This window comes from Oryctolagus cuniculus, chromosome 17, assembly GCF_964237555.1.
Source record: "Oryctolagus cuniculus chromosome 17, mOryCun1.1, whole genome shotgun sequence".
Taxonomy (NCBI): Eukaryota; Metazoa; Chordata; class Mammalia; order Lagomorpha; family Leporidae; genus Oryctolagus; species Oryctolagus cuniculus.
In genome coordinates this window covers 42,976,988-42,990,647 of record NC_091448.1, presented here as the reverse complement: position 1 = coordinate 42,990,647, position 13,660 = coordinate 42,976,988, and the positions used below count along the sequence as shown (strand labels likewise).

The 13,660-nt window shown below is 43.0% G+C and overlaps 1 protein-coding gene across 8 annotated transcripts in view; it reads left to right on the top strand.

Moving 5' to 3' along the window:
- The first annotated feature begins 254 nt into the window (after window positions 1–254).
- NF1 (neurofibromin 1) overlaps window positions 255–13,660 on the top strand; it is a 299,237-nt gene continuing 285,831 nt past the window's right edge. For 3 of the 8 annotated variants that reach the window (XM_070061094.1, XM_070061092.1, XM_051825441.2), the window contains exon 1: window positions 255–690. In XM_070061094.1, coding sequence (XP_069917195.1) covers window positions 631–690 — 60 coding nt within the window. In that variant the 5' untranslated portion in view covers window positions 255–630. The remainder of the gene's footprint in view (window positions 691–13,660) is intronic. The other 5 variants (XM_070061093.1, XM_051825442.2, XM_002718936.5 and 2 more) reach the window with 3 other exon arrangements.

Genomic DNA, 13,660 nt, shown 5'->3' with positions numbered 1-13,660 from the left:
CGGGGAGGCGGTGGGGACGGGAGCGGATGCTCCGGGGCCGGCTCCGACTCTCCGAGCCGGAACCCAGCGCGGGTCTAGGTGAGCCCCGCGGCGTTGAGGGACGCGCGCCTCCCGGCCCCGAGGAGTTAGGTGACGTCACCTCCAGAAGGGCTCGCTTTTTCATTAATGAAACCGGCCAGCGCGCGCGCATGCGCGGCAGGCCCCTTCCCTCTCGCTTCCCCCTCCCCTTTCCCAGCCGCGCTCTCAATCTCTAGCTCGCTCGCTCTCCCTCTCCCCGAGCCGTGGAAAGGATCCCACTTCCGGTGGGGTGTCATGGCGGCGTCTCGGACTGTGATGGCTGTGGGGAGACGGCGCTAGTGGGGAGAGCGACCAAGAGACCCCCCTCCCCTCCCCGGGCCCCCCTTCCCCCGCCCCCTCCCCCCTGCCTCTTCGCCAACGCCCCCTTCCCCTCTCCCCTTCCCGGCTGGGCGCAGAGCCCCCATCCCCACCCCCGTGGGAACGCTCGGAGCCTGCACTCCTCAGACCCTTTGGTCGCCTCTTCCCTCACCTCAGCCCCCGCTCCCCGCCCTCTTCCCGGCCCTGGGCGCCGGCCGACCGGTCCCTCCGCCGCCCCCCGGCCGCGGGGAGGACATGGCCGCGCACAGGCCGGTGGAATGGGTCCAGGCCGTGGTCAGCCGCTTCGACGAGCAGGTAACGGGCCCGTGGCGGGCGGGAGGTGGGAGCCAAGTGGGGGTGGGGACGGAGTGGGTGAGGGGAGGAAGGAGCGGCCGCCTCCCCCGCGGCTGCCTGGGGCTCTGGAGGAAAGGAAAGGGGAGAAGGGGGACCGTGGGGGTGGCCGCGGCGGGAGGCGCGAGGAGGGAGGGCACGGCCGGGAGCTGGGGCGCCCCTTCCCTCCTAAATCGGGGGGTGGGGCCTTATCCCCAGCCAGCCCTCCGACCCTCCATCCCCTTTATCCCAGCCCTTCCGCTTGCTAATGGGGATGAGTGACCTGGGGGCGCTCTCAGGGGCGCTCCATCTGGATTTAATCATACCCCCATACTTTTTTTTTTTTTTTGGTTTTGTTTTGTTTTTGAACGGAGGTGGGTAACGTTTAGGGGTTCCCTCTTGCTCTTCCCTCGGTGAGCCGCCTCATCGGGGGTAAGGGCCTGTCTTGTGTACCCCGTCTAGAACGATAACATCCCGCCCCTCCCCCAGTGTCTTCAGCTTCCTCTCCGGGAGGGGGAAGAGTAGAAGAAAGCAGGGAAAGCTCAGGTTTTCTTACTTTCTGCCCCCGACAGCCCCAAGTGCACACACACACACTCTGCACAGCTTCTTCATGCCGCCCCCCACGGGCGTCCCCCCAAGCCCCCGCGACGCGGGACTGCCGTTCGTGCCGCCGTTTGCAGTGGGCTCCCGAGTTCTGAAATACTTTGCCCCCTTTTCCTTCCTTGATCCTTGCAGCTCTCCCGCTCTGCGCCTTCTTCTTGCAGAGCATTGCTTTCTGGAGTGAGGCTCTCGAGGAGTTAGGGGAGAAGGGAAGGCAAAGTGGGGAGCTGACCGGACACACTGACAACAGCGAGCAAAGACCGCCGGGATGTGGTCCAGGACTGCGATTCTGCTAGTGTTTTGTTGTTGTTTTTGATTCTGGCCTCTGGGTTGACAGAACTTTGGTTGAGAATATTTGAGATTGGGGGGGGGGTGAGTTTCATAGCTTGGGAGGTAACTTTATATTTCCTGAGTTTCACACCAAAATCCTATGGTTTATCGGAGTGAAGGCACACATGCCTTTTGTCAATGGGAATTGGATTAACTTGGTGTTGCTGTGGGTGGTTGGAGATGGTTGCAAGGGATGCTTTTGCAGCTTCAGTTCTACCGTGGGCTTCCTGTGCTGAGGGAGTTGTTTGAATCGCTGTGTTTTGTTCACTGGATATAATCATGAACATGATGAGGAGATCTCAGGGTGGAGGACGGCCTTGTTGCATTAGATCCAGACACACTTCCTTGCAGGACTTACAGCTTTTCCGGTTTACCTGGAAGATATCTGGGGACAGGCAGAGGAAGTAGAGAAGAAGCTACATAGATAAAATAAAATTGCAAAGCCCTCGGAGACTGGAAAGAGTTGTTTCATCCATTCTCTGCTTCCAGACCAAAAGGCGTTTCCACCCGCTATACCGCTGGTCCATCTGATGAATGTTGCTTCCTGTCATAGATTACATTACTGATAGAGTGCTGGATTTCAAACTTGATAGAAAGGCTGTCTATGCAATTAAAAAAAAAAAAGAATTTAAAAGGCACTGAGAAGAATTCCGAAACAGAACCTGTCCATAGCATACTATGAATGCAAGAATTTGAGGGATTCACTCCATAGTTACTCACTCTCAGTATTTAAAAAATAAGAAAAGTTTTTTCCTGATTTCTTACCTGTTGATCTGTGTGCACATTTACCATATAACAAAAAGGTAGTTCCCTAGATTTTAAGAGGAGTGATTTTGAGTATATGCCCAGTAATGTAAGAAAATGTTTCTCCTCCTGTCCCCATTGTTAAAAGACCTTATAGGCCTTGTCATTTGTTTTGTGATGTATATTATAAAAATCAAACTCACCACCACCTGTTAAAAATTGAGGATGTAAGTTTTTAAAACAGCATTCTCTGCATTTCTGTATTGTAGTTTTGAGAAAGATACATAGGATAAGTTATTCCTTTTTTTTTTTTTTCTTAGAAGGGTAAAGCCCACTGGCTTTGAGATGCAGAAGTGTGTTCAGTGTTGAACATAAGTTACTTCTACTGGCTGATGTATTTGAGCAGTACTAGATGTTTAACTTAGAGTTCATGCTCGGGTTGGATGCTTTCAGTGAGGAAACAGGCACAGAGAGGTGCAGTGACATGGTACACCTACAGCTTGAGCCTCAGGATGAGAACTGTTGAATGTTTTGTGAGTATGTTTTAATAATCCATTAAATACAGTTAGAAGAAGGCATATCTATCTAAAGATGGCAACTGTTGATGATTGAATTGATGTTTGGGTTGGAGTTCTAATATTTTCGCTGATTAAAACTTTCCATTGCTGATGACAGGTGCTGTAGACCTTGTTAAAGAAGTGGTATTTCCAGCTTGACATTTTGAGCCCAAATCCTTGTTTCCAAGTAGATTAAAATAAAATGTAATTTGCTGATGTTGCTCCTAAACATAATATCAATGGCCAAATGATTGTTACCAGTTTTAAATGTAATCATCTTGATTAGGGAAATAGCAATTACAAAGCCAGAAAGCTGAATGTATCTGTTACATTTTCTGTCTCTCTTTGACCTGCCTTTGTGGTGTTACATAGTAAATTTCTCAATTGGAACTGGCACAGTTTAGATGTGTAGCTTTTAATTGTTGCTCATTAGCCTGGTTTCTTAAAAAACTGGAAGCTTCTTAGTTGTTTCAGCTAGCTCTTGTGCCCCCCCCCCCAATCTTTTTAGGACTGTATTTCTGAAAGGGAAAAGGAAAAAAAAAAAGCAGTTACTTAAAGTTTAAAAAATATTGAAAAAGGCATCCCCAAATGACTTGTCAATATGTGTTCATAAAGCATTTACATGTTCCATATCTAGTCAAGTGAAAACAGTATATGAAAGATTTTAAAGAACATGTTACAGAATGAACCAATTATTTATAATGGCAGATTGGTTGTTATTATATATTGAGTGCAAATCAGAGTGTCCTTTGCGGTATAAAATTCACAGTAAGAAATGATTGGTAGGTGTCTTTGAAGTTACAAACCACATGCTAATTGACCGACTAGATGGATTTGTAAAACTTGGAAGACAGATTTTTTTTTAAGAGAAATCTCCTTGCTTCATTCTTAAATACTAGTCTGTAGTCTTTATAAGGCCATATAAGTTAAAAGTAATTACTATATTTATGGTAGGTGATATTTTATGGTGAGAAATACTGCACATTCTTTATTCTGGAGTTCATCTTTCAAGATTTCTTCATTTGAAAGGCAGAGTGACGGAGTAGAACATGATGGTGGGGGTCGGAGCAGGGCGGGGATTGGTGGTGGTGGTGGTGGAGTGGAAATCTAAATGCCTGCAACAGCTGGGGTTTTTGGCAAGGCCTATGCCAGGATCCAGGAACTCTTATCTAGGTCTCTCATGTGGGTGACAGGAACCCAAGCACCAGGCCACCATCTGCTACCTCCCAAACTCAAAAGCAGGAAGCTAGATCTGAAGCAGAGGCAGGACTGAATCCCAGGCACCCTGAAGGTATCCGGAACTGTGGCTTCAGCCCCTGCTGCTCAGTGCCTGCCCTGTGGAAGCTGTTCTTTTAAACAGTTTCTTCCAGGGCGGGTGCTCTGGTGCAGCAGGTTAAAGCCCTGGCCCGAAGTGCTGGCATCCCATATGGGCACCGGTTCAAGTCCCGGCTGTTCCTCTTCTGATCCAGCTCTCTGCTGTGGCCTGGGAAAGCAGTGGAAGATGGCCCAAATCCTTGGGCCCCTGTACCCACGTGGGAGCCCCGGAAGATTCTCCTGGCTCCTGGCTTCGGATTGACGCAGCTCCAGCCATTGTGGCCATCTGGGGAGTAAAACCAGTGGATGAAAGACTCTCTCTCTGTCTCTACCTCCCTCTGTAACTCTGTCTTTGAAGTAAATAAAATAAATCTTTAAAAAAAAAAAAAACAATTTCTTCCTGCTAGTCCTCAGTTCTTAGCATCCTCTCATTCATCCTACCTTATCTGGGATCTGTCTTTGTGAGTTTCTTCCTTTTCACCTTCAAATTTACTTAGATTTCCTTTCACTTGGAAAGCAAACATTTACTTGGTCCTGCAGCTTTCTCTTTATGGACCAATCATTTTCTTTCCTTGCCAGATACCTGCTGCCTCTATTGTTTGTCCACCCATTTCCTTTATAACTCTGAAAAGTGGCTTCTGTTCCCCACCCCCCTTGCTGCTTTCTTGAAAGAGATTCCAACTGGCGAAATACAGTGGTCTTTGCTCTGCTGTGATGCCACTGTGGTACTCTACCCTCAGAACCTGGTCTCTAGTTCCCAAGACACAATACTTTCTGGTGTGTGCACTGGAGATGTTCTCATAGACCTTTGAGCAGATGTGCTTTCTGTATCAGAGTGTGCTGCCCGTCGCTGATGGGGGTTTCTAAACGCGGACCTGAGTTTTGTTCTGCCACACGCTACTGTGTTTTTATGCTTTACCTTAGCTCCTTTACAGATCCTAGATTTCTTCATTTGTTGAAAAAGAAAATCTTTAAGTTTCTTCTAAGTTTACATGTTCAGTGTTTTAAGCATTTTTTTTTTTATCTCTGTGACACAACAGCCTATTGGGAGCAGATCCCATTTAATTTACCAAAATTTTCTCATCCGTTTGCACCGATTTTTCAGGTAGGTTACTTAGTGTTTTCTGTCTATAGCATGCTTTTATTACTGCTTCTTGGCCTTTGTTTATGTCCGTCCTTATCAGAATGCTTTAATTCCTCCTTTGTGCTTTTTGACTTCCTGTCCAGATCAAATTTCATTTTTTATTTCTGTGAAATCTTTTTATACTAAACTGGCTGCTATCTTCTTGGTGTCCTTGGAATTTTGCAGAGCCACACTGTAAGAATTCTCTACTTAGGATGAGCAGTGTATGAAGAAGCATGTGTCTTGCATGTGTGTTCCCTAGGTGTCAGCTGTTCCTCTTTGGGAGGTGTGAGTATAAGATAAGGCACAGAAGGTATAGGAAGGCTCATTTTTTTTTTTTTAACAAAAGGAAATAAAAGGAAGATAGTGTTCTATAGAAGGAATAGAAGGAGAGGTTTGTGGTCAGCTTAAACCGTTAAAAGGCTTAGAATCAATACCGAGGTAGAATATGGGCATCTGTTTCTTCGCAGAGGATTGACTTGTGTTTATAAAAGCATTGGCTTGTTTCATCTGACATCTTTTAGAATACCCTATTTTCTTGGGGGCGGGGAGGGATAGATGAGGCAGCTTGTTTTGACCTTGAAAAATAGACAAGGTGTTTTACCTTGTAGTAACTGAACTGTGTGTAAACTTTCAGCAACTTGTAAATGTCTCTATCGCACTTACATGGCAGTCTTCAGTAAACAGAGTCTTCTTGGAGCTTTTGCTGAAGGGATTTTTAACATTTTTGAATGTATAAAATACTTGGTACTGGAAACACCCTCACTAGAGTGTCTGAAAGTGTAAGCAATGGACTGCATGTTGACCACTTCAATTGTGATGTACCTGTGATATATAGTATAACTGAGAGTGGGTTTTGAGCCATTCGCTGTCAGCAAAAGAACTTGAGTTGTGACAAGAAAACCCCAATCTAATATGGAATTATATCCTATTATAATAAGGAATTGGAATTGTATTCTAAAACACACATACACACACTATATATATATAGTGTGTGTGTGTATGTATTTAATCATAGGTGGTACTATATATATATATATACACACACACACACTATATATATAGAGAGAGAGTTCAAGAGAATATATATATATAGTGTGTGTGTGTGTGTATATGTGTATGTATTTAATCATAGGTGGTACTATATATATATATACACACACACACACTATATATATAGAGAGAGAGAGTTCAAGAGAATATATATATATATAGTGTGTGTGTGTGTGTGTGTATGTATTTAATCATAAGTGGTACTAATCACTTTGTCATAGCAGTAACTTGGGGTACAAACTTCCAGATTGCGTGTTTGCTTTAAGCCACAGTTTGGCATTCTTCTGGCTTGGCTTAGGGTTGCCACTACAGCTGACAAGCTGTTGCCTGCCCTTGTTCATATTTTATAGCTTTGAGTGTCTTACCCTATTAGATTTCAGAGAACTTCTTAACTTTCCTGATGAAATCCTTCTCTTCTCCAACTCACACCCACCCTCAACCAACTCAGGAGGCATGGAGTTTATTTAGTAAATAACAGGATTTAACTTTCTTTTAAGGACTTCTATTAAACCTACTTCTGATCATAATTTTATACCCAGGTAATGGCCATTTGGGTAATTATGGTTCACAACAGTCTCAAGGGACCCTCATTGTTTAGTTGTTGACAGTTTTTTGGTATCCTCATAGTAATTTGGGCATGAGAAAAACTCTTAACCACCTCAGATTCGTGTGGCCAGCATCCTGTGTGGTAAGAGGAGAAGCTCTGGCTGCAGCGTCCCCTCACCCTGTCTTCATCAGTGTGTAGGTTTTCATCTGTGCCTTCCCTAAAGCATGCACTTGTTCAGTGTGTTAGATGTGAACCTCTTACATGAAAGGAAGCTGCAAATAGTCATAACAGTGTATCACCATCTGTGAAGTATTTTTTCTATCCCTTCCTTATAGTTTGGTGGTTATTGTTATTTCTATTCTGAATAAGAAGAAATTAGACAAAGCAACTTATTCATGATCATGTGATATGTCATTGAGTTTCAGCTAGAATGTGGGTATCTTAATCCTTTTTTTTGAAAGTCAGAGTTACATAGAGAGAGGAGAGGCAGAGAGAGAGGTCTTCCATCCATTGGTTCACTCCCTAATTGGCTGCAATGGACTGGTGCCAGTCCAAAGCCAGGAGCCAGGAGCCTCTTCTAGGTCTTCCACATGGGTGCAGGGGCCCAAGCACTTGGGCCATCTTCTACTGCTTTCCCAGGCCACAGCAGAGAGCTGGATTGGAAGTGGAGCAGCCGGGTCTTGAACCTGTGACCATATAGAATGCCAGCGCTTCAGGCCAGGGTGTTAACCCACTGTGCCACAGCATGGGCCCCAAGGGTATCTTAATCCTTGGATCACTATATTCAATAGTAGAACTTTACAAAAAAAAGTCTTAAGTTTTATGGACAAATAGCACATATATAAAATGAAGACCATTTCTGCTTCTTCACTCTAAGATGATAGTTACATGTTGCTTTTTATGTTCATGTGGGAGTATCTGAATCTTTTTTGGTTATTATATGTTGGAAATAGACATAAGTTTTAAAAATTATGTCCTTGACTTCATTACTTATACTCCTTGTCATCTTATCAGAACTGCTAGGAGTTATAAATTGTTTCCTTTTTAATTAGTTTTATGAAAAGATTTATTTATGTATTTGAAGGTCAGAAGCTTCATCCTGGTCTCCCACATGGGTGGCAGCGACCAAGTGCCTCCGCCATCTTCTGCCACTGTTCTGCCACTGATCCACTGAGCTGGATCAGAAGTGGAGCGGCTGGGACATGAACTGACACCTGTACGGGATGCTGGTATTGCGGGAGGTGGCTTTACCTGCTACGCCACAAAGTCAGCCTCCTAATGATTTTTTAAAAAAGCATTTTATTTTATTCATTGTAGATTTTTAGGTGAAGAGAGTTGAATTTAAGAGAATATAGAGTTCAAGAGAATACCAACAAGAATGTTGAGTTACAAATTTGAGATTATATATTTTTGTTTCACTCTTTTAGCATTGAATAGTACAGTTTTGTAAAGGTTTACATACTTGAAGATCATTTCACTTGGAATTTGATTAAATTTGAGGCAACCTTTTTGACTTTGGTAGTATTTGAGAGCCTTTCTCCTATTGGATTTGTGGGTGTTTCTGTTATTTTTATTTGTTATGTCTACTTTTTCAGTTTTTCTGTTTCCCTGTGGCAACTCTTCATCCTGCCTCTAGAAGATTTTTTCCTATCCTGTCTTCACCAATGCGTTTTTCTTCTGTCCCACCTCCACACTGGGGAAATGTGTCCTTATGCTACAGGCAGGTTGGTGGAGTGGTAGAAAAACAGAACCATTTGTATTTCCTGTTATGTTTTAGTTTTTGGCCTCTGATTAGTGACTATGCAATAGGGAATGGGAGAGAGAGAGGATGGGCTTGCTTTGGTAAAATGCTGACAACCAAGATTAGTGAAGACCTGAGCTCTTGTGTCTGCCCTGACACAAACTACCTTTATGAATTCGTATTATCTGCTGAATTCTAAGCCCGTTTCATATGCTCTGACCACTCAAAACTTCCGTAACGTTATTTTGTGTCCTTATTTTGAGTCAGTCCTCTGACTGAATAAATAATTCCAGTCACTAATTGATTACTCAAGATCCTTTGTTAGAGAAATGAGAGGCTATTAAAGTCCTACTTCTGCAGTAGCCCTGACAGATGATTGTCTAACCTCTACATGTACATTACAAAAATGTAGTCATTCATACTTTAGAAATAAGAAAAATACAGGAAAATCAAAAAAAGTAAATAAAAGTAATTTATAATACCACAACTCAGAATTACTATAAGGGCCAGTTCTCTGGTGTAGCAGGTAAAGCTGCTGTCTGCAATGCCGCATCCCATGTGGGCACTGGTTTGTGTCCTGGCTGTTCCACTTCCAATCCAGCTCCCTGCTGATGGCCTGGGAAAAGCCATGGAGGATGACCCAAGTGCTTGGACCCATGCACCCTTGTGGGAGACCCAGAAGAAGCTCTTAGCGCCTAGCTTTAGTCTGGGCTGTGGAATCGTTTTGTATTCTCTTTTAATTCATAATGTAAACACTTTCCATGAGCTTATGATTTCATTTATGTTATTTAAAAATTTAAGGGATTATATGCAATTTTAGTTTTTTCTTAATATTTAAAAAATTTGAATTTTCTACAGAAAATTAAAAATAACAAAGTAGTGTTACTTAAAATATAAAATGTGACTAAAATATATCAATCTAAGAAATTAACCTCAATTTCTAGCCATGTAAGATTAATAGAAGAGTAGGGTTTAGATGAGGTAAAGGTATAATAAAGTGACTAAAGTACAAAAACTTGTTATTGTGCCTGTAGCACTGAGAGGGGACCATACCCATGCCCTGCCTGTAAGAACAGTCTCCTTGATGGGGCTATTGGTTTTAACAAGTTTGTAAGGAGGATTCAATGGTTGTCCCAAACAAAATTTAACTAATCTCATTAGGTTTGGGCTGGTGTTGCTGTGAAACAGATAAAGCTGCCACCTGTGGTACCAGCATCCCATATGGGGTGGTGGTTCGAGTCCCGGCTGCTCCACTTCTGATTCAGCTCCCTGATAATGTGCCTGGGGAAGCAGTGGAAGATGGCTCAAGTCTTTGGGCCCCTGCACCCACGTGGGAGACCTGGAAGGAGCTTCTGACTTCCACCTGGCCCTGCCCCAACTGTTGTGGCCATTTAGGGAGTGAAACAGTGGATGGAAGATAAATCAATCAATCTCTCTCTTTTTCTATCTCTGTCTTTCAGATAGTAATAATAAAAGATATTAGGTCAAATCCTTTTTTTCTTATGCTATTATGAATAATACTATGATACGCAGTCTTATTTTGCCCTGCAAATGACAGAGATCATACATCTCAAATTAATAACGCTCTGTGTCTGCAGGTTAGTAAATGTTAGAAACTCTTCCCTTAGATTGACCTTCATCTGTCTGATGTGATCAGCAGACATTTAAATGTGTACTGTTTGTGGGAGATGCTGCAGTGTTGTGGCAAATGCTGGGGAACTAAAGACGAGAGACATGGCTTTTGGTTTTAAGAAACTTAAAGGATTGTTTGGGAGAAAGACAATAAGAAAATTATGGCAAACATTATGATAGGTGCATAGAATAAGTGGTTGTATATAATAGGAGCACTTAATTCAAAGGGGGTAGCCAGGGAGACCTTGTGAGAGAAAGCGATGCCAGAATCTAGTTGTGAATCTTTTAGGCTCTTGTTTGCCATACTAAGGTGTTTAGATTCTCTTTTGAATAATTTCTTCTAGTGCCTTTTAGTGAGAAAAGGAACATGATAAAATGAAGAATGTTAGGAGGTTAAAAAACACAGAGATCTAAATTCAGGTGGGATTAGAGACTAACATGGTAGACAGAGAAGGAAGAGATGGGTTGGTTTGTAAATAGCTGGGGCACTTGGTTGAAAGTGGGATAAGGCATTTAGGGAAATTGGAAGGTGCTTGCTTTAAGGACTCAGCTGATTTTGGAGACCATACATTTGCTGTAGAATTGAGGAGATCAGGAAAGTTGAGGACCAGTTGTTGGATAGGTGGTTCACTTCGACATTGAAGTCACCCAGATTAGGGTTGCCAGATTTTTGCCAATAGAAATATATGATGCCAGTTAAATTTGAATTTCAGACAAACAATGAATACATTTTTAGTATAGGTGTTTCCAAAATACAGCATGATGCATACTTAAAGAAATTACTCATGTTTATCTGAAATTCAAATTGAATTGAGAGTCCTGTAGTTCATTAGGTAACACTAACCTAGATGCTATCTAGATGGAGGTGGATGTGGGGCGGAGAAACTGAGCCAAGTTTGATGAGGGGAACATACCCCGAAAATTGGTAGGTGACAAGGTTTGTTAGTAGTACATGAGTCATGAGCCTTAAGTAAGAATGGGCTATTTATTTATTTATTTATTTGAGAGGCAGAGTTACAGAGAGAGAGGAGACCGAGAGGTCTTCCATCCTTTTCCATCACTCCCCAGATGACTGCAGCAGCCAAAGCTCTGCCGTTCTGAAGCCAGGAGCCAGGAGCTTCTTCCTGGTCTCCCACGTGGGTGCAGGGGCCCAAGCACTTGGGCCATCTTCCATTGCTTTCCCAGGCCACAGCAGAGAGCTGGATAGGAAGTGGAGTAGGCGGGTCTCAAATTGGTGCCCATGTGGGATGCCGGCACTGCAGGATTACCTGCTAATGCCACAGTGCCGGCCCCAAGAGTGGGTTTTTAAAAAGACAGGAAAATTTGGAATTAGGCCTGCTTGAGTCTTGTATTCATTGTTTCTAATTCTGCTCTCTAGAACTCCACAATACATTTGTCACCTTGAAAATATTTGAAGACAGATCTTGAATACTCCCTAGATCTTCCCCATAACCCCAGAAAAATTTCATTCTTCTTCAGCTGTTTCTCAAAGGATGTGTTTCTAAGACATCTGACCAGCCTGCTTGTTTCCTTTTGGTGCACTGGTGGTTAGTACTCAGGCGTACAACTTTTCATCTTTTCTTTCAATATTTTTATACACATGAGACAAATAAAATGAACAGCTCAAAAATGCTGAGCTTCAAGTGCACTATATTTTTGGTATTCATTTGATTACCAATGCTGTGAATGCATTTATCAAAAATGTTCATTGATGTGTTTTAAAATTTTTTTATTATAAAAAGTTCCAAACATACAGTTAGAAAGATGATTACAAATTAATCCCCATGTATTCATTACCCAGATTTTACTCAGTCTTATTTCATCCATATTCTTCCCCATTTTTTTGTTTGCCACTTCTCCATTTTTTAAAGCAATGCCATGTATCATTTCATCATGACTTATTCTTAACTTTCTTTCTTTCTTTCTTTCTTTTTTTTTTTAATTGACTTGACAGGCACAGTGACAGAGAGTGAGACAGATAGGAAAGAAAGGAATCTACTGGTTTATTCTCTGGCTAGCCACAGCAGCTGTGCCTGGGCCAGGTCAAAGCCAGGAGCCTGGAACTCCATCCTGGTCTCCCACATGGATGGCAGAGGCCCTCATACTTTGACCTCCATCTGCTGCTTTCCTAGGCACATTAGCTGGGAGCTTGCTTGGAAGCAAAGCAGCTAGAACTGGAACTGGTGTGCTGATATTGGAAGCTGGCCTTGTAAGTGGAAGCTTAAGCTGCTGCACCATGCCACTGGCCCTCATGCTGACTTTAAGAGCTGTGTGATGTAAAAACAGAACTTAGGACTCAGTAGGCTTGATTTGTAGTCCTAATTTTCTTCTGGATTGAGAGAACCTGGACAATTAAGTCTGTGCACGCCCTACATTCCTAGTATGCCAAAGAATGTACAGGTTGTGCGGGGTACACAATGCTACCTGCTGTCTTTCATAGGGCTCTGTGACAATCAAGGATATGAGGTACTGTTTGTGCAGGTACTTTGTAAACTCTAAGCTCAAAATCTTTCACAGGTTATCAGTAGTAAATACTACTTTCCGGTATCAGTGCTAACAAGGCATCTCCATAATCACTCTTGAATTTCTGCGTGTTGAAATTAAATTAAGTCCATAGTACTGAAATCACCTTGTCATCTTTATCCACTCTTGCATTTTGATAACTGGAGCAATATCTTCTCATTCTCAGCCTGCCCCCCCCCCTTTTCATGATTTCTCAAAATTCACTGACATAATTTCTCTTAACACCTTCCTAAACTGTCATGTGTACCCTTGGATTAATTCATGTGGACTTGAAGAATTCAAATAAAGCATGAAGAGGCCTACCACCTGCTTTATCTGCTTGAGAGTGCTCATGACTTTCAAGAGTGCTATTTTTCAAATTTGAATATCATTTTGTTTTCTGCTAAAACAATTACTGTGAGTTGAATAGTTCTTGTAATCACCTGTTGATATTATACCATGTGCTCCAGTGGCCCTTGGTATTCATTTTCATTCTCAAGATGCCTTCCTTATTTTCATGATCCTAATATATTTGTTTCATATGTGTTCGTTCTTTCTATTTATTTATTTATTTAATTTACTTTATTTGACAGGTAGAATTAGACATTGAGAGAGAGAGAGACAGAGAGAAAGATCTTCCTTCTGTTGGTTCACCTCCCTTAATGGCCGCTGCGGCCAGCGCGCTGCGCATATCCGAAGCCAGGAGCCAGGTGCTTCTTCCTGGTCTCCCATGCTGGTGCAGGAGCCCAATCACCTGGGCCATCCTCCACTGCCTTCCTGGGCCACGGCAGAGAGCTGGACTGGAAGAGGAG